Raw genomic sequence first — 25,068 nt, 5'->3', positions numbered from 1 at the left:
TTGAATTCTTTGTCATGAATGGGGGTAGCAAAATGGCTGTTGTGGGTTCTGTTCATTTTTCTGTCCATACTTGCTCTCTGGCCTTGAAAGGTATATTTCTCTCCCTACTTACCTACCCATAAAAAACACCACACATGAAAAAAAAAATGCATTCATATGGAAGAGGCCCCATGGATGACTCACTCTCATATCAGTCCACCACACATGACAAGATTATTGTCTGTTTCTAATTCAAACTCTACTTGCAAAACAGCCCTCTGATCAAATCAGTTAGTTTCATGCAGTGCATAGAAATATATGCATGTATGTATTTATGTATGTGCACATGCATGTATACATATGTGTACATTCATTAATATAACAAAAAAAATCTCAATTGGTTACTAACTAGCTACAGTATGTCCTGTAATATAACAATTATTTGGAAGGAAAGAAAAAAAAAAGAAGAGGATATGGTGGTTGATGTGAAAAGAGCTTTCAGAAGATGTCAATTAAACTGAGAGCTTCAAGGGATGGCCACTCATCATACCAGGGTGGACCCCCTGGTGATGCGCAAGGGGTGCACCATAACTCATGGATGGCAATGAGTGACTTGAAGTCATTTCTCAGGAACGATCAAGCTAGAAAGCTTCTACATGTATGGTAAGTTCACCCATCATGAACATGATGCAACATCTAAGGGCTGATGAAAGGGTACCATGACACTGTGTGTTGGTTTTCAAGGAGAAGGAAAAGGCATCACTTTATTTTTCCATTTGATCTTTTATTTCATAGAGGGAGGAGGCACTGCTATTATGAAATAGTGGACACAGTACTAGAAAGGCCTGTGTCTATGAGTTTGAGGACAAAGCTCCAGCGCGCTGCACTTTAATTAGTTTGGTTAAAACACAGGCTTGATTTCTTGAAGGAAAAGAAGCTAAGGGGTCGCAAGAGAAGCAATATAGAATATCCCAAGGACTTCAAAGCCTGAGATCCTCTCCTCAGATATTCCATGCCGAGAACATGATGCCAATTAAAATATGCTTTATGATCTCTCATCTCAATCGAATCCAATAATTTACGTGTTTCCTTTTCTATTGTTTTTGCTCCTTCAAGGCTGTCTCCTTTGAAACTGTTCTTGGGTCTTGTGTCATGCACATATTAATTCAAGATTTTTTAGTCAATCACTTGTCTTCTGGATTGGTCTGCCCTTAGAAACAGATATAGAAGAGCATTTGGGAGTTTGGAAAGTTCACCCATCGCTCCTCTCGTTCCTCCCATCCATTCATATTTCATACCATACCTTTACAGAATCTCATAATTCCTTTTCTATTGTTTTTGCTCCTCCAAGGCTGTCTCCTTTGAAACTGTTCTTGGGTCTTGCCTCATGCACATATTAATTCAAGATTTTTCAGTCAATCACTTGTCTGCTGGGTTGGTCTGCCCTTAGAAACAGATATAGAAGAGCATTTGGGAGTTTGGAATGTTCACCCATCGCTCCTCTCGTTCCTCCCCATCCATTCATATGGTACATACATATGTGCATGCATGCATGCATGCATGCATATATGTATGTCTATAAGTATATTTGAGAAGATGGCAAGATGGCACTAAACAAATTTAAAATATATATATATATATATATATATATATATATATATATATATATATATATATATATATATATATATATATATATATATATATATATATATATATATATCCTCCTTCACTGCAGGCCGTAATGTTGAATGAGAATTTGAGAGGTATGGAATCAACATTTTATTTCCTATCACCTAAAACCCCTTTTGAGTCATCGTAGGAAGGTAAAGGGGTTTCTTTGGATAGGGAAGGTTATTTTATTTCTCTTCCTTCCAAGTTTCCTTTAATTGAGGGTGTGCTTCCACGCCCAGGACGCTGTTCTCCCAAGTGATATCTAGAGATGGGCCCCACGGCCCTCATCTTCCCTTCCCACTCTTTTGACTGGGATCCATGGATGTTTTGGAACTTGCTGCTGCTGCTTTGCACGTGCACCCAACCAGCGCAAGCCCACATGCTTGCACGTGCACGTGCACGCATGCACGCAATGAGACGCGCACACGTTCACGTGTGCCGCTGAGCTGTTCAACACTGGCTTGGCCTCTTTTAAGTGCGCAAGCCCACAGGCACTTAAATCGACACCCAACTCTTTAAATCCAGGAGACAACCATGAGCTCAGCTCCTGAGCCAGTACCAGGATGACCATATGGATCATCCACTGGTCGGACCCAGTCTGAGCTTTGGCGCTGACAGTCCCTGGGAGGCACATGCCTTTCATCACATTCTTTGGGTCATTACTCATTCATATTGATTCCTGATGGACAGCAGCCTTGGATATTCTTTGAGAGCTTTCTCTCTCTGTTAAACTTGGGTGTCCAATGTCTCGCTTGCGCATAGCAAAAAAATTAGGCTAGCCTCATCACTTTTTTTTTGGTTAACCGGATGATGATTCATACAAATCTAGTACGAATACATCCAACAAAATCAAAAAATAGCAAATCACGAGCGCCATAGGCAACTCTCTCCCCACTCTATAGGATACTTCTGGAGTGGTCGGCTACATACAAGGCCACCCACTCCGCAGTCTCATTCGCCTCTCTAAAGACATGCCTGACCTGGAACTCCATGCCCTCGGCCATGTCCCAAATATCGCGCAATAGGAGTGGCACCCGTGCACACCGCCGATACTCTCTATAATCCAGCTGATCACTATAGCTGAATCTCCCTCAAGAAAAACTGCTCTAGCAACCAGGACACATCGGGCATGGCTCAGCCCTGTCCAAGCCGCTCTTAGCTCAGCCTTCAGGACCGAAACCTCGAAAAGCTGGCCTCATCACTTTCAGCACTCCCTTTTCTCATTAATTATAACTAAATCAGGACTTCTTGCCCTCACGGCACCGAAAGATTTCCTGTGCTTGAGATCTCTGTAAATTTGGGCATCCATTTAGTAATTGTAGCAGCAAAAAGAAAGGTTCTGTTTTAGGGAACAAAGCTGGTGATAGCAAAGACCTGTCGTTCCTGCATTGAGAGAGGTCTTAGAACCTATTTGGATAATCCAGCAAAATTTGGACTGTATTTCTTGCTGGATCTGCGAACAAGGAAGATCATTTGAGCATGACTCATATCAACCCAATAATCGTCCAGTCCGAATCCTGTAGAACGGAAAAAAAAAAGACTTTCATAAATCATTTTTTTTTATTTTTGTGGACCAACAAACTCAGCTGGAATTCAAGCTAAGACCTCGACGAGCCTTTAAGAGATGCAAGCTGCGCGGTCCTGCAAGAATATCCACACAGGTTCTTAGAATGTTGATTCCTAAAATTCCACATCATGGTTTCTTACCGTGACACCTGCAAGTACTTGCTCTTCGGCTCCTCTAGCATTCAGGTCTTCATTAATGCAAGGTCCACACAGAGAACCCGGCCTCGAAAGATACAGAATCATCCTGTCAAGTGAGACCTTACATTAAAATAACTCCAATCGGATAAGAAAAATGGGTGAACCAATATAGAAGAGAAATAACTGATCTGCCCAAGTTTACAGAGTATTAAAGGTTCTCTACATAGAAAATCTTGTTGTTGACTTGATTCCAGGATCCAAACAGCCACACAGCACACAAATTAAGCAAGTGCAGAAAGCATCAACCATAATCCTACGCTAACGTGACAACATTCAGATGAAGCTGTCCACATCCCGAATTAAGATCGCATAGTTTCATCTTCACCGACCTCTCTTGGAACTTCATTGAACATGTACTGGCTCTGGTATTCCATTAAATACTGTGTCGATCTTTTCACATCAAGAAACAGCTGATACGCCCTACTTATATCCTCCATCTCCACAATCTTACCCCTTCTCTTCTGGCAAGCAAGCGCAGCTGCTGTGATCAAGTTGATTGCATACCTCAAAGAGGTCTCTGCACCGATTTTTGTTAGAAGAACCTTTGCATCCTTGGACATTTCTACATCTTCCTCTTCACATCTGATGTCAAGAATCTTCCGGATCTCCTCCTCAGTGTATGGCTGAGTAGATATTATAAGTAGGCGGTCGAGGAAATCAGGTGGGATTCCATGGGGAGATCTGTAGTTTGTGCCGCGGATGGTTGTGATCCCTCGGTTTGTTGCAATGACGAGAATGGGGGCCATGTCATTCTCCAATGCTCGATTCAGGAATGAGAAGCACTCAATGTCAAGCATGTGGACCTCATCAATGAACAGGACACCAGGGACAATCTCAGCTTTTCCTTCCTCTCTCCACTCTGCCACTTTTGTATCTATCTGCTCTCTGACTTCAGAACGGATTTCACCAGTGTCACCGGTAAAGAGTGCTAAAAAGCCTTGAGTTCTGGATATTGGAAATCAAGAACCAAACTAATTAATGAATCCAAAATTGAAATGTTAAGAGATGTAAAAATAGCTACACCATAATTTTGGTGTGCTTATGATGAAATTTCTGGATGTTTATTCGTAAAGGATGGTACACAAGAAAATGAAAAAATAATGTGGTAGAAGAAAAACAACAGACTTCCTCACATCCCGTGCGGGTAAAAGAGGGAAAAAATTGCCAATACATTTATTGGTCTCTTTCAAGGCATAAAGCACATACAATCAAGAAAGAGTAACTGGGTTCTTAGGAGACAGGCTTAAAACATGTTCATGTAAATTTTGAGTAAACGTTAGACTGGATCCAATGGCCTCAATAATTCATCTGTGAATGCACATGCCATATATAACATAATAAACATGAAAGACAATTTGCACACACTGTACAAACAGAAAGTCCATCATCTCAACATCCAACCCTTCCAGCAGGTCATGGACAGAGAATAAGCTCAGTACATACTGAAAACGTGATGCAGCAAAAGTTTCCTTCAAATAATTTGCAACTTGACCAATAGACCAAAGAAAAAGTTTAGACTGCAAGAATCATACAAAAGTTGGGGAAATGATGCTCATTAAAAGAACCTGCATGGGCATTATCCTTCCATTCTCAAATCCGACTACTCATATAATCCATGTTTCTTCCTTCATGCAAATGATAATCTTTACAAAACCACCTATTATTTATCAAATGGCATTTTTCCCCTTCATCATGAGGATCCAACACACCCAAGTCTTACCAAGAAGTAGAGTAAAAGCTTGCTTCTTAATTTGCTCTTCACACAATGTTTATTTATTTTCTTCTACTTTTGAAAAGCCTCACTTTTCAATTCCTAAAAAGTTTATTTTTTAAAACAACTGAGAGGCAAACCAATCATACACCCACTTCCATGACTAGCAATCTGATTAATCAACCCACCCATTCCAAGATCCCATTCACTCTCTAATAAGCTAGTACAAAATCTTGATCCTGTTTTCCTTTGAGCTCTTCCCTGACATGAGATCAACCAACCACATGCATGTACACAAAGAAAGGAAAAGGTTTACACTGTTTAAAAAAAAGAAAATGTGAAGTAAAATGCATAGGCTAGTATGGTTAAATGCCAGCCAACCATCTCAACTCATCAACAGGAATATGACGTTACAAAACCAAATGGTGGAAGATCAATTGAAGCAATCCAATAGCATACAAGGGAGATATGCACACTCAGTTCCACCTACCCTTCTTAATTCAAGAAAAACTACCAATTCCATAGAAACATACCTTTATCCTTGTATAATTGGATTTTGCCTTGCCTCTCCCATCAAGACATAAAAATCTGACTCAATCTTCAGCTCACAAGCATTTTGCACCCATCATTGGGTTCCATATATACAAAACTAGCAAAGTTCTCCGAACGCCATTGAAAGAAAACAAATCTCAAAGGTTAAGCACTCTCATCCCAACAATCTTCTACAGTCCTTGCTACAGCCTGGAAAACACATCTGTCACTGTATTGTGTCGACGCCACAGCATGAAATCAGCTCACCCATCCCAAGTGAAAAACGAATCTACATAGCATCCAACCATCTTACCCTCCTCCAGTACAAAGATCTTGCTTGCAAAGCCTATAAAGTAACTAAAACATCTGAGAAGACTGAACAGAAGAATTCTAGCCCCACCCAAAATCTCATGAAAAGATATAATTTACTTCGCAGATGACGCTTGTGTCTCTCCAAGGGCTTTGCTCTCATCAAAAAACCAAAACATTAAGAGATTAAACCTCTATCAACAATAATTTTGTGCACCACTCTTAAGTTACCAATGAAATTACTTTACTTTTTATCCACTAGCTCTAGGCTTTAGGTTAATTTCCTATACCCACTACAATTTTTCTAATGATCCCCAAGCATAAGATCTTAAGAATTGTAATTCCCTCCAAGATTTTTAAGTTAGGCTGTATAATTTTTCTTATTTCATAAGCTTGCTCACAAAAGTTTGCAATTACATATAACTCTTTTCTTCTTAATCATCCCTGAATATCTCTTTTAAGGATTCTAGTACCAGCAACTCTATTATCGCCACTCTTAACTAGTCAGAGCTAAGACTCTTAAATCCACTTTCAAATAAACCTCCTCTTCACATTCCCCATTGAATGGTTTGAGCTAAGACATCACAAACACTTACAATATATTTCCACTTCTCCCCAGTTTCCAATCAATTTATCTCCAAAATAAAGAAACGTTAAGACAACAAACCCTTCTACTTCAGAATTTTTTATTGCCTCTTTTGCTCCATTCCGGGCCTTCTAAACTCCCTTAACCCTAACCAGTACCTCATTATATTCAAACAATTCCTACATGTGAATGTCAAATATGACGTTATGATGATACCAACAGAATTACTAGCAAAACAATCATTCACTACCATGGAGTTAACACCTCCCTCTGATGTCAATAGGGTGTAAGCCTTGGTAGCCACCCCTCCAAAGCTTCAGCACTTAGTTACCCTTGCCTTGCTAGCTTGTGACTTCTTCATTTGAAATTCATTGCCTATTTCAATAAATTTTGTTCGAACCAACATTCATAAAACCAACTTAGCAATGACCTTGATGTCCATCTCAACAACTAAGATTTATGACATCAATGTGTCTTGCCCTTGACCCCCATAGTAGGCGACACGAGTAACATGTAAACAGAAGTTATACAATTGAAATGCATTCTAGGTTACTTGCTTTCTTGATAAAGGACAATATGAAGATCTAAGAGAAAGTTTGATGCAGCTACACAATTTATCACCTTTATCATACTAAACAGATTTGACATTGCTAGTGAGTACTACCTAAACATACATAACATACCATACAAACAAATGTAACCACAAAGCAACATAGTTACACAAGATACTAGATTAAAAAACAAGGGCAACAAAAAAAAACAAAAAGAAATGTGAAACTATTATATAATAGTGTGTTTAAGATAATAGCATACAAAGCTAATAGTATATCCAAATTATCCAGCAACAACAAAACAGATCAAACAAATCTGGAGAAACCACTATAAATTTGTGTAGGTATTTCCCAATATTGTACAAGCATTAAGAAACCCAATCCATTTACTGATCACACCAGTCCTGATGTAGTAAAAACAAGTCCAGGAGATTCCATTATTGCAAGTTTACACAAGTAACGACTGGCACTATATATTCTATTAGGAAAAAGTTACCTATGCATGCACTAATCATCATTTATACGGAAGAAACCATAAGGGCAAATTACATTTGATATGATCGCAAGGCAATGACATACCACTCTTTCCACAGGTAAAAAATCAAAGGAATTGACTCATGCTACTGAATGTGAAATTTCAAACTCATCCAGCTTCCCCTTTTATGCATAGTACTGAGGGGAACAGTCTTATGGAATCTAATTTAACTATTCTCATTACCAATTGATTATTTTAATAAGAAATCTCCAGCCATAAAGCATTGGTTGAACTCTTCTTTTGTGTCAAGAAGATTGCTAGAAAAGCCATATACTCCCAATAAAAGGTAGAAGAATGGGACCTATTTCAGAGCATATAATGCTTCAACCACGTGATTCAATTTCACCTCTTACACAAAAAAATAGTTAATGCAAAAAAACTAACAATGTCAATCATTTAAATAGAACTTTTACCCTGAGCTCATGCAATGGAGCTATAGACAGTCAAGCAAAAACCAAATCCATTAAATAATTTAATCTATGGACAGCAATATAGTGGTAAAGGTCATAATGCCAAAGAAATCATCACCAATAGGCATAGAGAAAAATAAGGGGCTGGAGGGTCATAAGCACCTATACCACAAAGAAATATTTTCAACAAAATGAGGAAAGACGTCTGTACAATCATAACCATAGAACACTAATCAAGAAGGTGTCCTCTGGACTTAAATCTTGCATCATGCAATGTTGCATGGGCACAGACACAAAAATTAGGTTCAAGCATGTATCAGTGTCGACTTAGCAAGAGGAAAATAAGGATATTACAAGATTCATAGAAAGAACTGATTTTAGCTAAGAAATATAAATATTTAATAATGTATAGAAGAAAACATTAAAAAACATTGTTTCCAGGGTCTCCCAATATGCACGTTTCTCATTTAACATCCCAATTAGCTTAGGAATTTTACAAATTTCAATTTTTGCAAAGCTATTTTGAGACCTTGATATTGACCAACCCCTAAAAGAACAAAAGCTCAATTTTGACAACATTATGGTGGGTTGAATTCATCATGGGAGTCCAACTCTACACCAATTTACAAAAGCTGCAGTTGAAAATATTTGCTAAATATCCAGGTATTTGACATGCATCTGGTTCAAATACGTATCCGACACAGATTCTAGGAGTTGAAAGCAAGTGCCCAGGTAACACAGCCATTGTGATCAAAGTGTTAGATTTTTTTTTCTGACTTGATCACTATTTAATATTGTAAGAAGCAGCATTACTGGCTCATACATTAGGAAAAGCATATGTTAAATGCAACATTCAAAGCTCAACTCCTTTGTGAAGTTCGATAGTATTGTGCTCATAACACCACGACCACCTCCAGTAGCCTCATCACCATTCATAGACCATAGTTACTTCACCAATACCCACATTATATTTGTATTTACCAATTCGAATAAGCGGGTTTTCAGAAAAAACTTAATTTATTTGCATATTGTCAAAATCATTTTGTTTTTATTTTTGTACAATTGGTCCATTTTAAACTTTGCTAGACCATAATGCCCTTACACTCAAATGAATGCACACATTTAGCTCTGTGTTGCACTCATACTAATAACTGGTGCACACATTAATACAAGCTAATGCACATGTAGAAATAGTAATGCCCCAATTATAGGCATATGATGGTCCAGCAAACTCAAAAAATGAACCTTTCTATTAAAAGAAGTATTAAAGTGACCCCTTTTAGCTTGTACGAAGATAAGGTGGATTTCCATTTAAACTTGCTCCTTTCTGAAACTTGAGTGAAATTTTTTTATTCTATGATATGTGAGAATGGTACACAGCTCATCATATTCTTACGAAAGAATTCCAAGAAAATCTTCTCAGTTTAGGAATACTTGAATCGGAATTTTTTTACCAAATTGCTTGTATAAACACGAATGTAAATGCATAATATATGGTGCCCGATTTATGAATGCAACCTATGTACACATATAAACATTTAAGCAAAATAGATTATAGGCCGATGAATTTGAGTATCCAAAATGTTGATCATGACCTACAACATCAAGAATACCTAAGAACCAAAATACATGTTTTTAAGGACATTTACCCATGCATCACCAGTCAAAAAACATATGGTACACAAATCTTGGTTCCACACTGTTGATTAAGAACATATTAAGACATAACTGAGCCAAAATTTAAAAAAAACATATGAATTTTTGTTTCTAGGTTTTCTTTTTGATGTTGTAGATCAACAAATGATTCTCAATTCAAAGTGTTTATCATTGATTTTGCACCAGAAGAGACCATTCTTCCTATTTCTCTATACACACAGACACATGTAATTTTGTACGCAAGCACATGGACATATTTCCAAGTTCTTAGCAGATATTTGCTAAGCAAGGTTGTATTAATACCTGAAAGCATCTATGTTCAAAACTATCCCAGTACATCTATATGCATACCTTCTTAATTTTCTTAATTAAAGAGCACAAAACATGAATTGTTACATTTGTTCTATGTCAGATGAGTAACCAGACTGTTGAATCATCCTTCCTTAAGCAAGTATCCTGCTGTAAAATAGTAAGTGTTAATCTTATCGTTTGTGGACATGACATCTGCAATCCAAAGTAACCATCAATATAGTTGCAGACTTCATAGAAGGGCATTCACATTTTATTCATTTTATTGAAGATTAATGTTTCCTAAACCCATGCTCTCACCACTTCAAAACTTTAAATGATCCTCAATTCAAAGTTTACCCGCTTCTAGCTTTGCCAATTAACTCTTATCTGCTCATAGTGTTTTTAGGAGAATCTAAAGGAAATAAGCAAGCTATATCATATCTACTCGAAGAAATACTTTAACTTGGGTAGAGTCAACTATGTTAAAAGTTAGCCTAAACAATATTAATCAATGGAAATCATATCATATTGTATATTTGTATTACAAACAAATACCCAATACATCCCTATATAGTATATACTATACAAGTTTCTCAACTTCAAGATACCATATAGACTGACACATTAACATGAGCACTAAGAAGAAACAACTTGGAAAAGAAAATGATGGTCAACTATCATACTACTTCTCATTTTAAAATGTGCAATCAAGGAGAAAGTTTTTATAATTTTTTTCAAAAATTCCTCGCATTTATGGATTAGCAAACTCTTTTAAAAAAGGAAAACACCACCTTTATTATATAATTTTCCAACATTAAAGGATACAAAATAATCATACCAAGTGCCTCATCTAACTATAACGAAGGTGCATACTCTTTGTTGTTTATTATATACATTGAGATTGACATATTTTAGAACAAGTAATTATGGCTCTATGTTGCTAAGTGGTTGAGATTATTGCAATGTAACTTCCACCATATAAATTCAAACATTAAAATTAGATAACATCATAAAGCTCATTTGTTTTGTACCAAAGTTTCTTATGCAAGTTCATTAGAACATAAGACATGTCACAAGTTCATTAGAATATAAGACGTGAATTATTCCTCATGATAATTGTCCTAAACATTATCCTTGTATGCCCAGAAAAGAACAACTGCATGGTACAACATTAGTTACTCAAACCGATTAAGTGATGACTTAGAGCAACAAAGAGCAAATGGTCTAACAGAATATGCCAGATTTGAGGATTCTTGGGGCTCATCTGGTATCTTGCTGGAATTTCTTTATAAAATCAGAATTTGACACAAAATTGAATTGGCAAGGTAATTATCCTATAGGTATTAGCTATCTTAAGATTAGGGATCTACAGTATAAATAGGGTTTTGAGGCCCAAACTTGACAAAAACAAAGAAATTACACATTGGTGGAACTTATTACAGCAATAAACTTTTATGGACTCGAGAATGAAATTAGAAAAAGGATTTTTTAAACTCTGGCAACCAACACACAGACTCCTTCATTACTGCCTCAATTGCAGCTTCAAAAGTAAGCTTCTTGACACCAGTCCACCTATTTCCACATTCCTTTCTTCTTAAGAAGATCAGTCAATGGAGCCGCCCGCCTTGAGTATCCTTGGATGAATCACCTATAGTGGTGAAAAAGTCCTAAGAAAACTCAACTCTGCTAATTTTTTAGGAGGTTCCCACTCCTTGATAGTATATCGCTTGTTTTTAGCCTTCATGGTCAATGGCCTGCCTACTAGACTGACCACATTCATTAACAACCAGCTACTGATTGAATTGATTGAGCTTGCATCTGCACATCTTGTTGGACAGGCCAATATGGAAAGGGGTTTTTAGATACCTTAGGGTTGTTAACGAAAGGAATAAGTAAGGTTCATGCTTGCTATTGATGGTAATATAACCTACTATGAAACTATTCCTATAGTTTTCACCAAAAAAAAAAAAAGAAAAACACTATTCCTATGGCTATAACCTTTTTCCTGCGATAATAAAAAAAAATGCAAAAGCAGAGTTGATGTACGGTTCTGTGTGTTTTGGGCTTTACCTATGTTTTGTAACTAACCGGCCTAAAGCCCAGATAATGGAGGGTTCGGTAGGTCAATGGCTAGTATAAAATTATAGTCAAATCATATGAGCATGAATTCTAAGAAAAAAATGTTAGGCATTCTTTACTAGCAATGTGTTGCATCAAACCCTCAATGCAGTGAAAAGTGGGCAAAGGTTAACTAGAGTGTTCCCCGAAAGCAACACGCCACATCGACGCCTAAGCATGGTGAGAAGCAACAGTTCCACTTTAATGGATGGATGTGGGAAAAGAACTTAGTCTAGGAAAAAAGGATATGTTTAGCATCTTAGGATATAGGATCGTTGACAAGCAAATTAATGGAACTAGAAGATATAATGGTCAAGAGGAGAGTTAACATAGCATGCTTGCAAGAGACTAATTGGATAAGAGGAAAAGCAAAAAAGGTTGGTAGGATAGGTTATAAACTTTGATATATAGGGAAAGATAGGAATAAAAATAAAGTAGGAATTATTGCAAATAGAAGTTTAAAAGATAAAATTGTAAACATTATAAGAGTAGGAGTTAGAATAATCGTAATAAAAATGGTTTTAGGAGAGGAGGCTATTAATAGTTAGTGTTTATGTTCATCAAGTAGAATTAGATGATGCTAAAAAGTAACGCTTTTGGGATTCAAGAGATTCCTAGTAGAGAAAAGATATCTATCAGAGAAGATTTAATTGGGCATGTAAAGAAATATGGGGTAGGTTTTGAAAGGTTGCAAGAAGATTATAATTTCAGAGATAGAAACAAGAAAAGAGATACCATTTTGGAGTTCACAGTAGCATATAACCTAGTATTAACTAACACCTACTTTAAAAGAAGGACTCTTACTTGATAACTTTTAAAAGTGGCCATAATACTAGTCAAATAGACTTCTTCCTTACTAGAAACATTAATCAAGTTTTGCGTAAAAATTGTAAAGTTATATCCGGTGAGAGTTCAACCACCTAACATAAATTGATAGTTTTGGATGTGTATCAGAAAATGGAAGAGAATGACTCGTGAACTAAGTAGTAAAATTTGCGAGGAAAGAAACATATGACTTCTAAGGATAAAATGTTGAAGGAACAAAAATGAAGTCTAGATGGGAAGATAAATACCATTTGAGAAGAGATGGCTAACAGTATTAACAAAGCGGCCACAGAGGTATTAGGATAATCAAAGGAAAAAAACACTATCTAGTAAGAAAACTTGGTAATGAAATGAGAAAGTTCAGTTAGCAGCCAAAACTAAAAAAGTGTGCTAAAAAGACTACCTAAATGTAGAAACGGAAAACGATATAGAAGCTATAAAATGGCCAAGAAGAAAGTTAAAAAGAAGATATAAGAGGCTAAATTTAAGGCGTATAAAGAATTATACTACAAATTAGAAACTAAAATGGGAAAGATATCAAACAAAGTTGTAAAACTAAGCAAAAGGACTTGATTCAAGTTAAATACATCAAAGATGAAAATAAAAAATTTAGGTTAAGAAGAATGAGATCAAATAGCAATGAAGTCATTTGATAAGCTATTCAATGAGAATTACGTAGATGATTTAGGATACCTTATTAGTTCTATTAATGAGAGAGATATTAGGTATACATATAAAATTAAAGTATGAAGTAAATGCTACGTAAAACATAAAAATACGAAAAGTGATTAGACATCATGAAATCTCTATGGAGATTTGGAAGATTTACGTGACATTGGAGTACTTCATTGACTAATTTGCTTAATAAGATTTTAAAAACCAAGAAGATGCCTGATGAATGGAGAAAGAGCACCATACTATTTATTTATAAGGATAAAAGTGACATTCAAAATTGTTCTAACATAACATAAGCCATAACATGAAACTTTAGAACGTAGCGATTAAGCATAAATTGAGGTGTGACAAAAAAATATCAGAGAATCAATTTGGCTTTATGCCAAGAAGGTTGCTAATGGAAACTATTTTTTTCTTATGAAAGCTAATGGAGACGTATTAAAAAAATTATAAAAAACCTCATGTGATGTTTATCGATTTAGAAAGAACATATCATAATCCTTAGAGAAGATATATGGTTGGTGTTAGAAAAGATAGTAGTTTTGATTAGATATATTAATGTAATTAAGGACAAGCACAATAGAGCGGTTACTAGTGTGAGAACTACTAATGGTTCTTTCATTTTTGCACTAATTATGGATCAGCTTACTAAGCGTATTCAGGACAATATTCCTTATACATCCAATTTACGGGAGACACATATCTTAGCGGATGAAACTAAAATCAGAGTTAATCAAAAGTTGAAATTATGGATATGCAATGGGTAGAGTACCTGCAAAATTTTTCCTACCCATATCTAAACCCATTTAAAATTCTACTGCCCAAACCAGTCCCAAATCCAATGAAAAAATTGCTCAAAAATTCCAAACCCCATCAAAAAATGGTAAATCCGTCGGGTACCCAAACCCACCCAATTAATCTTTATTCGAATCAGGTGGATCCGGTACCCTACCCGACCCAAAATTAAAAAAAATAATAATAAAAGATGGATGCAATAGAGGAAAAGATCTTTGCACAATGACTTGAATATAACTAAGATTCGTAATACCAACATTAAGTCCACAATCCCCTCCCCCTCTACTGTAAATATATTTTTGTAAAATTTTATAAAAATATATATTATGTATAATCGGGTTCAGATAGTGGGTACCCGAGGGTTAAATCTCAAACCCGTCCCAAACCTTAATATGTTTTAATTTTAAATCTCAAACCCTATAGGGTTTTGCTAAACATATCCTATTAGGGTTCGAGACAAATTGGATACCCAACAAAACCCGCTCGGCTGCCACCCTAATTATGGAATGCATTAAAATCCAAGGACTTTAGGTTAAGCAGGACTAAGAAGAAATATATTGAATGCAATTTTAGTAAATTTAGAAATAAAATTGAAGGTGGAATGAAAATTAAGAATTATGAAGTTCCTGAGAGTGATCATTTTTAGTTTTTAGCATCGATTACTCATAAAAAAAAGGAAGATTGAAGAGGATGTTATCCAATACAATTGAAGTATGTCGAATAAAATGGAGAAGTGCAACTATGATATTACATGATCTTAGGATACCAACCAAGTTGAAAAAAAAATTATATGACCGGCTATACTCTATAGTGTAGAATGTTGGACAGTTAAATGACAACGTATGCATAAAATGAGTGCGGCAAGAATAAGAATGTTAAGATAGGTGTGTCGTAGTACACGAAAAGATAGAATAAAAAATAAAATAATTTGTAAAAAGCTGGAGGTAATACCAATTGAGAACAAATTGAGATAAGGACTATTTGGATGATTTTAATATATACAACGTAGGCCCAAGAGATACACTAGTACGAAGGAGTAGTTTGATACATATCGAAAGAAAGAGTAGAGATAGACCCAAAAACATATGGGATGATATAGTAAAGGACTTGATATCTCAATATCTTTCAAAAAGTATGGCCCTAAATCGAGTAGAATGGAGAAAAAAAATCAAAAAATAAATTATTGATTTTAAAATAGATTAATAATAGAATTTGAATTACTAAAAGCAATAAATAATTATTCAAAGGCAATTTACAACAACAAAATCCAAAATACCTATAGATGGAATAAGCATATCACAAATTACAACCATAATAACCAATAATTTATTCACAAAACAGCAATTAACCAAAACCATGCGTGGAGAATATATCAAAACTAACCATATATGACCTATATTCTGAAATATGTTACCATGAATGAGTTTTATGGATCGGGTTGGTTTGTCTCCGGGTTACCAAACCCAAAGCAATCCATTCGGGCCTCTAAAAATTGGAACCTAAACCAACCTAATATTATTTTGAAAATCAATCCAACAAGGTTGGCTCGGCTCCTAGATTGACCCAAACCCATATGCCCCTCTACTTTTTCGTAGTATGCCTTGGGTTCTTAAGAAGTTAGCTTATACTGAATACATACTTAATGTCTAGGGTATTCTTTCATCTCATGCTTGCTTTAAGTCTTTTGAATAGGCCTTTTAGCACTACTTTTATCTTGGCTGAAATGAAGATTTCACTTTTTACCAATACAATATGAAGCACTTATCCATATGATTTATATGAAATACTTTGAAGATTACTTGCACTCACTTTGCCTTCCATAAAGTAAGTTCTCAAAAACAAAATCTTTAATCCTGTGGAGCTACGGCTCAATAGGAACTAAATGAACCCAAACCATGCTAGGCCTTGAATTTGTCTTCTGAGCAAGTCCTAGTTAACAAAAATAGGCCCAAGTCCAAGCTGATCCAAACTCAGGCCAATATGTAGCCACTTGATATTAAGCAATGGCCCAACCCAAACCCGACCCAACTTGTTTGATGCTCAGAGTTAGTTTGCATCAATGATGGTGCATCCTTAGGTCAAGACATAGTCCAAATTTGATGGAACAAAGCCACCAAGAAATTGATAAGGATAAGTGCAAAGACTATGTCGGTGCAACATAGCAATCACAGTATTCTCATACAATACATAAGCAACAAGCTTTCATACTTAGCTTGTTAGCCTATTGTAAGTAGCCATGTAGGCCCATGTCCAAGACATACATGTTTAAACTAACCACACTAGGTAGGATCAACTTAAATAAATGTAACATATTGCTTGCTAGGGAAATCAACTAATCATGAACTTTTACCTACTTATTAGCTATTCGATGTAGCTGCTAAGCATGGAGACTATCTGTACATTTTTATGCCTCTTCTATTGAATATAACATTACTTGGTATCAAAATAGAGAGTGTTGGCAATTCTTCTAGTTCATTACTCACCTCTTTGCAGCTTCAAGTAGACCTGCTTTATCAAACTGCTTATGCACATAGACATATCTATGTCTATATTTTTGTTCTCTATCCTCCGATTTTGCCCTTTCATCCTCTAAAAGTAGAGTGCTTGTCCAAATTTTCTTGCTTTTCCTTTTACCTCTTCTTTTGTTTTTTTTTTTTTATGGAATTCCTTTTACCTCTTCTAACATGACCTTGAGCGGGCACCGCAATCCACTGATTATTTGCACTAGCCTCATGCTGACTTTGCCAAAAAGCAACATCACACTTCTATTACTACCTCCAATACAGAGCTAAATGCCCCACGCTACCTCACTTGAACCTCCAGAGGCCATTATCATTGAGCTCTAGACTTGTTTTGCTAGAATATGGTTAATTTAAAATGCTAATATGAAAGAAAAACTGCATGTTGCATCCCAAGATCAGAAATGTTAAAATCAAGCAATACACAAAAGTTTTAAAGTTTAAAACAAAATCTTCCATTTCTTCATTCATTTTCGTCTATACAAAGATGTATTCACAAACAGTGCATTATTTTAAGTTCATACCCATGATAGGATGACCTATAAGCATGATTGACAACTTGATAATACATTATGCAAAACATTACTTAATTGTGTCTGAAAATAGCAGACTATAAAAGCACTTCCCTATGGCAAATTTGTGAGTTCATGCCAATAGTGGGATGACCTACAAGCATGATTGACAACTTCAAAACAAGTCATGTGAAACAGTGCTACTTAACACGACTAGTCATAGAAGGCTCTAAAAAAACTTCTTTGGGGCTAGTGTGAACCTCAAAAGGGTTTGGAAATTTATAAGGTAAGGCACATTGTTTGCTGCTGCTGTGAAAATTGTTCTTGGGATATTGACTTCATTTTTTTATAATGAGTAGGAAAAAACTAAGTACTAGTCAATGAAAAGATATTTTAATCATTTTAGTATTATATCAAGATATAATGAAATTCAAAGGGGATTAAAAGTCTATATGTTTATGTGTATCTAAAAGATTTGTAAAATTTAAAGGGGATTAAAGATTTCCCTTAATCTTCTTTGTTCTTTTGGTATTAGTTCTAGTTGGGGCCTTGCGAACTGAAGCAAATGTTGCTCAGTTGTTTAAGGGAGCACAAAAGTTATACATAAGAAAGTACCAAATCAATACTTTTCTAATGAATAGATCCGACCACAGCTTCAAATATGTAGTTCAAAGAGGCCAAATGGAAAATGAATCTCTGAATCAACGAAAAGGAATATTTTTCTAAACATAAAAAAGATTATTAGGCTCTTCCATGTTTTTCTCTCTCTGACTCTTTTCCTTCTTGCTCCTTTCTTCTTCAAAAGCACTCTTTCATCCACCAGGCTCAATCCTGCAATAAATTAGTTCATGGATCTGACTCCAAATACAGCATACAATAATCAATAGCTATTCAACCAAGGTTTGAAGTACATTCCCCTATCTTAAATATGATGTTGCATGATTACCAACATGATAGACACCAGCTATATTTGTCGGAATGAATTGATTAATACTTATCATGGATCCATATGTTAGTATGCTATGATACATAACAAGATGGATAAGTGTATATCAATGCAGACAAATATAATACAACCACAAATTTTTGAATTATATGGATTATTAGACTTCAATTCATCTATGATGTTTATTTCATGTCAGCGTTTGGTCAGTTATTAATCTCAATGATGTTCATATCCAAGCGGATTGAGTGGACTACATTTTTATGAAAATCAAAGAAGTATTTCAATGACTTTATAGCATGCTTAATCATAATCAGAGCTACATAAAATAGTTCGTGTAAGAAAGAATAATTTTCTCAATCTATCTTTTTCTGTATTTAACATATACTTTCTCAAGGTTTGGGGTTTGATGCGTGTCTATCCATTAAATGTTTCGAGCATGATATACAATACTTAAAGCCTAGTAGTCAATCCCTATGTATCTGCATCAAATCTACTTTAAACCTTACTTTACCACCCAAAAGGACACATAATCATATGTATTGAGATTTTCTGATCAGTGCCAATTTTACATCAAGACTAGCCACAAGCAACTTGGCATTCCCCAATTAATTCTTATGTCAACAATAAAATCTATCGCCACTAAAAGCGAAAGCACCTAAGCCCCATAAAATCTTTTACAACGGTCCCATTTATCCCCCTTTATCCAGGTATACCCTACTGTAAGTACAATATTACCATTTATGCATTAATGCTTCTGAGAAAATTTAAAGAATTAATGAGAAACATGTGGTACATGAAATCTTACAACTAGGTTTATCCCGAAAAGCTGACAGCACTGAATGGAGCATTAATAAAAACCAGAATATTTCAAATCTGCTTTGTCTAATCAGCTTCATCAAAATCCTTTTACTAATTCTTTTCACAAACATATGATTCTTCCCCATTTGTGTTTGTGTTTCCTATTTCTACGCTTGCACTCACTTTCTCTCAGCGAGCCACCTCTATATGCTTTAGTTTAAGAAACATATGAGCTGAACCATTAAATCTGAGTTGCAACAGACTTAATTTAATTCAGCAGTCCTAGAACCCTACAAATGAGTGGCAGCGAAGTGTCAAAAACTTGAGATTTCAGTTCGGAATAAAATCAAACATATCATGCACAGTACAAGTTTAGAAAACCAAAAGTGAAGATTCTCAAACAAGTTAACAAATGTATCAACGACTTCACCGAATCTCCCAATGGCGCACAATCTCAAAGCAGCGCAGTTTGTCAAAAAAAATGGAAAAGAAAAAGAAATTTTGAGAGGAAGAGAGAACGCCAAACCTGCTGTTGATGACATCGATCTCATGAAGGGTGACGCAGTGCACGACCTCCTTCCTCTTCTGCAGCTCCCCCTCAGGGCACCTCACGAACTTCGTATGGGGTCCCACCGCGTCGTAGTCCCTGGACCGTCCGATGGACCGCCCCAGCTTAGTGACCTTCCCGGAAACCTTATCCAAGGCAATCACATCCCCGCTTTGCACCTTCTCCTTCGTCAACGACTCGATCATCTTGTTGCCCAAATCGTACACCGTCTCCATGTCGGTAGTCTTGAGCGTCAGCTTCCCGGTCTTGAAGGCCGACGAGGACTGGCCGGAGCCGCTTGCGCTGCCTCCAGCGGCGGCGGGGCGGTCGATGGTGATCTCGACGACCTCGCCCTCGATGATCTCGGCCTCCTCCTTGATGCGGACGCCGATGGCGCGGCGGAAGGACTGGGTGAGGGCCTCGGTCTTGGACATCTCGAGGGAGAAGAGCTCGGAGCCGGAGACGGTGGCAAAGGGGGTCTCCTGGCCGAGGGACTTGGCGAGGCCCATGGCAATGGCGGTCTTGCCAGTACCGGGCTGGCCGGCGAGGAGGATGGCGCGGCCGGCGATCTTTCCCTCGCGGATCAGCTGGAGTATGAGGCCAGCGGCCTTGCGGGCGGACTGCTGGCCGACCATGCCCTCGGAGACAGCGCGGGCCTCCAGAGCGGAGTCGAGGCCCAGCCCGCGGATGTGGGAGTGGGCACCGATACGCTCGATCCGAGTGAGGTCCCGGCTCTCCGAGAGCCTCTTGAGCTCCGCCATGGCAGCGGAAAGGGAGAAGACAGAGCGAGCTGCGGAGGCGAAGACCAAAGGAGAGAAGAACGAATGCTGATACGGGAAGAGGGCGAGGGTTTTAGTACGGGCTCGGCGGGCGGCGGCAAGAGACCAATGGAGTACAAGAATACACTAATTCGAGCTCGCACGTGTTATGCGCGTGCCTTAAGATAAGTGTAGAGTGAAAAAAAAAAACAACCACAACAACCACAATGTATTATTGTTATAATAATATATATTATTATACAACAACAATAATAATTATTACTATAACAAATAATAGTTTATTATATAGTAATGCTAGTAATTTTATTATTACATAATATATGATTTTATAACAAAAACAATAATAATATATTTTTATTATATTATAATAGTAGCATATCTCATTGTACAATAAAAAATTGTTATTATAATAATAAAATATTATATAATAATGTTGTTTTCATATATAATAAGATAAAATAATGTATAATATATAATAATCATATCATTATTATAGATAATAATAATATATTATTATCATAATAATATAATATACTATTATAATTATTATTGTTGTTGTTATTGTATACTGAGATATATTATTATTATAATATATTATTGTTGTTGTTGTCATTATCAAATGTGAGGTGGAGCCAGAGGGTGGAGATGCACTGTCCAAATTGTAACCCCAACATAGGGTGAATATCATGTTAATAGTAAGATATATTATTATTATAATATATTATTGTTATTGTCATCATCAAATGTGAGATTGGGGCAGAGGATGGAGATGCACTGTCCAAATTATAACCCCAATATGGGTTGAACATCATGTTGATGGTATGGTAGTCGTGTGCGCGGCTGATGATGTCGACGGAAAGATAAAGATGCATGCCGTAAGGCTTTAAAACTAAACTGGTATTTGCCGTGCATGCAAGAGAAATGAGTGCACGACGGTTGGAGTCTCTATTGTAAAGTTATTTTTGTAAACATATTAAAAGTAGAGTTATAAGGAGAAGGATGTTTTGCCCAAGAGTTTTGATTATGATAGTAGAGTATTAATTATGGGATGACTGATCTTCACTAAGGCATGTTTGATTATATTCTCTAATACATTTGGTTCATGATTAAAATCGGAATTGAAATAGAATTTGAATGCTAGGGAAGAATTGAGATTGGATTTTGAGGAATTAAATTATTTCCATTTTTCTATGGAAACGGAATGGGAGTAGAAATCTCTCTAACCAAGCAGAGAAATCACTCATTCTCATTTCCATTCCAAATTCTAACTTTCTCCAACCAAACATACTCCTAAAGTCCGCAGATGCTAAGATCCTCTAATGCCTTACAATTGTTTTTAAAAGAGTGTTAGTAAGGCGCCACCAATTAAATTAATAAAGATAAATAAAAATTGAAATTGCATGTATCTTTGAATTGCATATATCCTCTCACAAACATAACAAGCATATATGCCTGTCTTGTTCACAAACACAGCTCAGCACAAAAGAGCAAGAGGAAAAACAAGAAGAAAATGACAGGACCACAGGCAGCCATAAGGATTAAGGAACGAACAAAAACATCTGAAACATAAATTACTTTGTACTTGGCATGGGGGATCATTCTAAGCAGCAAGTAGAGTAAAAAAAAAAATTTAATTAGTAACAATCTCAATAATACATGAACATACACAAACAATGAAAAAAATGCAGGCACATAATACGTAACCTCAAACAATCGTATTTCCAATGAAGAGATATTAAAAATTAACATGATTACTATAAAAATATACCAAGAAAATGAGTATCAGCTCGAAAACCAGAACTCCAATTTTTCAGCTTCTAACTTATGCAGGACAATATACAAGGGGCATGCATTATCCAAATTAGATCTCAAGAAAATATAATCAAGCTCGTGTTAGAAGTTCATCAATATCATTGCATGGCTAGACAAATATGAATTTAGGACAGACTAATCTGGTGCTAAAAAGGAACACTATGAATTACCTCACCATTTCTCGCTGCCATAAACAAAGGGAACAAAGGGGAGATGGAGAAGGAAAGAGGGAGAGAGACTACATACTGATCATAACATCATCATAGGTCTCCAACATACATAGGAAATCTAGGAGGAAATGTACTCCAATCTTCTCAGCACAGTCGAGTGCTTTCAGTGACACTACTTCTCTATTGAAACATCAAAACTATACCATTGGCTCTCTGATGGTACTAAGTATTGCAACAATAGAACTAAGAGCTAAACCAATTTCTCATTTCAGCATTGGAAAAACTATAACAATCCAGAAAAATTATACCACTTCCCACAGAGAATTATATATGTGTGTGGATATCTATATATGTATGTATATAGATATAGATATCAAGGTTTTAAATACCAGTACGGAACCCTATATCTTTCTTCCAATGGCACAGTATTGATCATGATGGTCCATACCGAAACTAAACTTAAAAACAATTGTTGCCAAACGGTATGGCCGATATGGTAGCCCTAATATTTACTGGTACAGTCCGATATGGCCAGAATGCATCGGTACATACCAGTACATGTATTTGGCATCCCAACGCCTATACCAATGCTGATTTCGCAATACAACGGAACAATACTAGTCATACCATCCCATTTTGGCAGTTTTATCTCCACACATCTACACACACATACACACACATATAGACACATATATGTATATGTATCAATTTATAAAACAACTTTCAACTTCAAATAAGCTATAAATCTAATAGTTTTTGTAGCTAAAAACCATAATCATCAAAAAAGAATGGTCCAACTATTCGCCAATATTTTACTCATACTTCATCCGCATGCAACAAATAACAACTTCAAAAGAGTTAAAAATCATAATCTTTGTCTATTTATAGCTAACATTATAATCATCTGCGATAAAAGCTTACAATGATGATAGACAATTTCAACATGTACATCATCCATATGTGACAGAAAATTCAAACAAGTTATAAATCAAAAACATTCTTTCCTTTGTAGCTAAATATTACGCCCACCAGGAAAGAAAGGATCCAGCATTTTTCTTTTCCTTTATAGCTATGCCTACAGCATCCTCGATGGGATGGGTGATGATGAGCTAAAGTAATAACTGTCGAGAATGAAATTCTACATTGCTTAAGGATAATTTCTACATATATGCAATCTGTAGGAGACAATAAAAAACAAGTTAGAAATCAAAGATGTTTTTGTTTCTTTAAAGTTAAACTTATAAATATGAAGAAAGAAAAGTTACATTGCTTACAAATAATTTCGGCATATATATCATTCAAGTGCGACAAAATACAACTTTAAATGAGTTATCAATCAAAAATAATCTTTTTACAGCTATTAAGTACAAGAAAGAAAAATCTTAAATGGAAAGTCTGGGATTCGATGAATTTTCCAAAAAAAGTGGAAAATGTAAAACAACACAGAAAGCAAATAAATGAAGCAGATCAAGCAAATACTCAAAAATTTGGATGATCAAAAATTCCAGATTTGGTATAATATTAGATGAAGTTCAAAATTTCAAATATACTTGGACAGCTGTTGATCCTGATAAGTAACTCATGCAGAAGAAAGCTCCTAACATTTAAGAATAAATCGTGGCTTAAAAAATAATATGCAAGGAAAGAAAGATTCAAAGAAGAAAAATTAACAAGCCAATATAACATACATCCACAACAGGGAAAAGATTAGCAATTAACAATTACAGCGCAAGGAACTAGATAAAAGGTTCACTGAAATGCGGCATCTTGAACTGATATGAGTAGTAATATTAAAGTGATTCTGAAATATACACTAAAAGCAGCAATCTCCATAATAAATGAATGATTTGAGCTCAAATGAGTCAAGCTGTCAAATCTTTGAATTATGAGGCCAATCTGTCAAGTCGTCTCACATTAACAAAAACTGATGAATCAAAACCACAAATAAACCAGAAAAATGAAATTTTTAGCATATTAGACTCAAACATTAGATGTATTAAATGAATAGGCCAAGTAAACTAGGCAAAATTTGTTTCCATAAACAGTAGCATGAGTTATGTCTAAACCTGATAAGTTAGCAGATTATCCTAAAGAACCATTAGATTACATATGTTAAATGTGGCAGCAAGAACCACGCCACAAATTCATAACATGGAAGCTAATCTTTAAGCCAATGCTGATTGAAAGTCAAGATGGAAGCTTAGTGCCAAAATATACCCTTGGTAGGAAAACCTTAAAATTGACTTGAATGATATAATTTACACTCAAGAAAACCTAAAAATACAGACTAAGTGGAATCTTGCTTGCAGAACTCTTAAAATGACAACTAATCTATTGCATACATATACATACATGCATGCACGATGCAGATGCCAACCGGCATTTACTCAGCTTGTTGGCACCACAGTCCACGATGCTAGCTCTGAAAAGAGATCCTGAAATCACCTAGGAATGGTGGCACTCCAAGCAATGCTCTCAAAAAAAAAAAGTTGAAAAAAAAGCAAAACAATGCAGGAAAAGAAAATATAAAGTGCAATTGCTAGAAATTACCCATAAAATGAAAGAATTTGTAAGC

At 35.9% G+C, this 25,068-nt stretch overlaps 1 protein-coding gene across 1 annotated transcript; it reads right to left on the bottom strand.

The window, feature by feature from the left end:
* Positions 1 to 3,483: 3,483 nt before the first annotated feature.
* LOC103708109 (ruvB-like 2) lies at positions 3,484 to 20,571 on the bottom strand. Its single transcript, XM_039120788.1, has 2 exons — positions 19,712 to 20,571; positions 3,484 to 4,362 (listed from the first exon to the last, which is right to left on the bottom strand). The coding sequence occupies exons 1-2, from the start codon at positions 20,491 to 20,493 to the stop codon at positions 3,717 to 3,719; spliced, it is 1,428 nt and encodes a 475-aa protein (XP_038976716.1). The 5' UTR covers positions 20,494 to 20,571; the 3' UTR covers positions 3,484 to 3,716.
* Positions 20,572 to 25,068: the final 4,497 nt, after the last annotated feature.

Source organism: Phoenix dactylifera, unplaced genomic scaffold, assembly GCF_009389715.1.
Source record: "Phoenix dactylifera cultivar Barhee BC4 unplaced genomic scaffold, palm_55x_up_171113_PBpolish2nd_filt_p 000882F, whole genome shotgun sequence".
NCBI lineage: Eukaryota > Viridiplantae > Streptophyta > Magnoliopsida > Arecales > Arecaceae > Phoenix > Phoenix dactylifera.
This window is presented reverse-complemented; position numbering and strand designations above follow the sequence as displayed.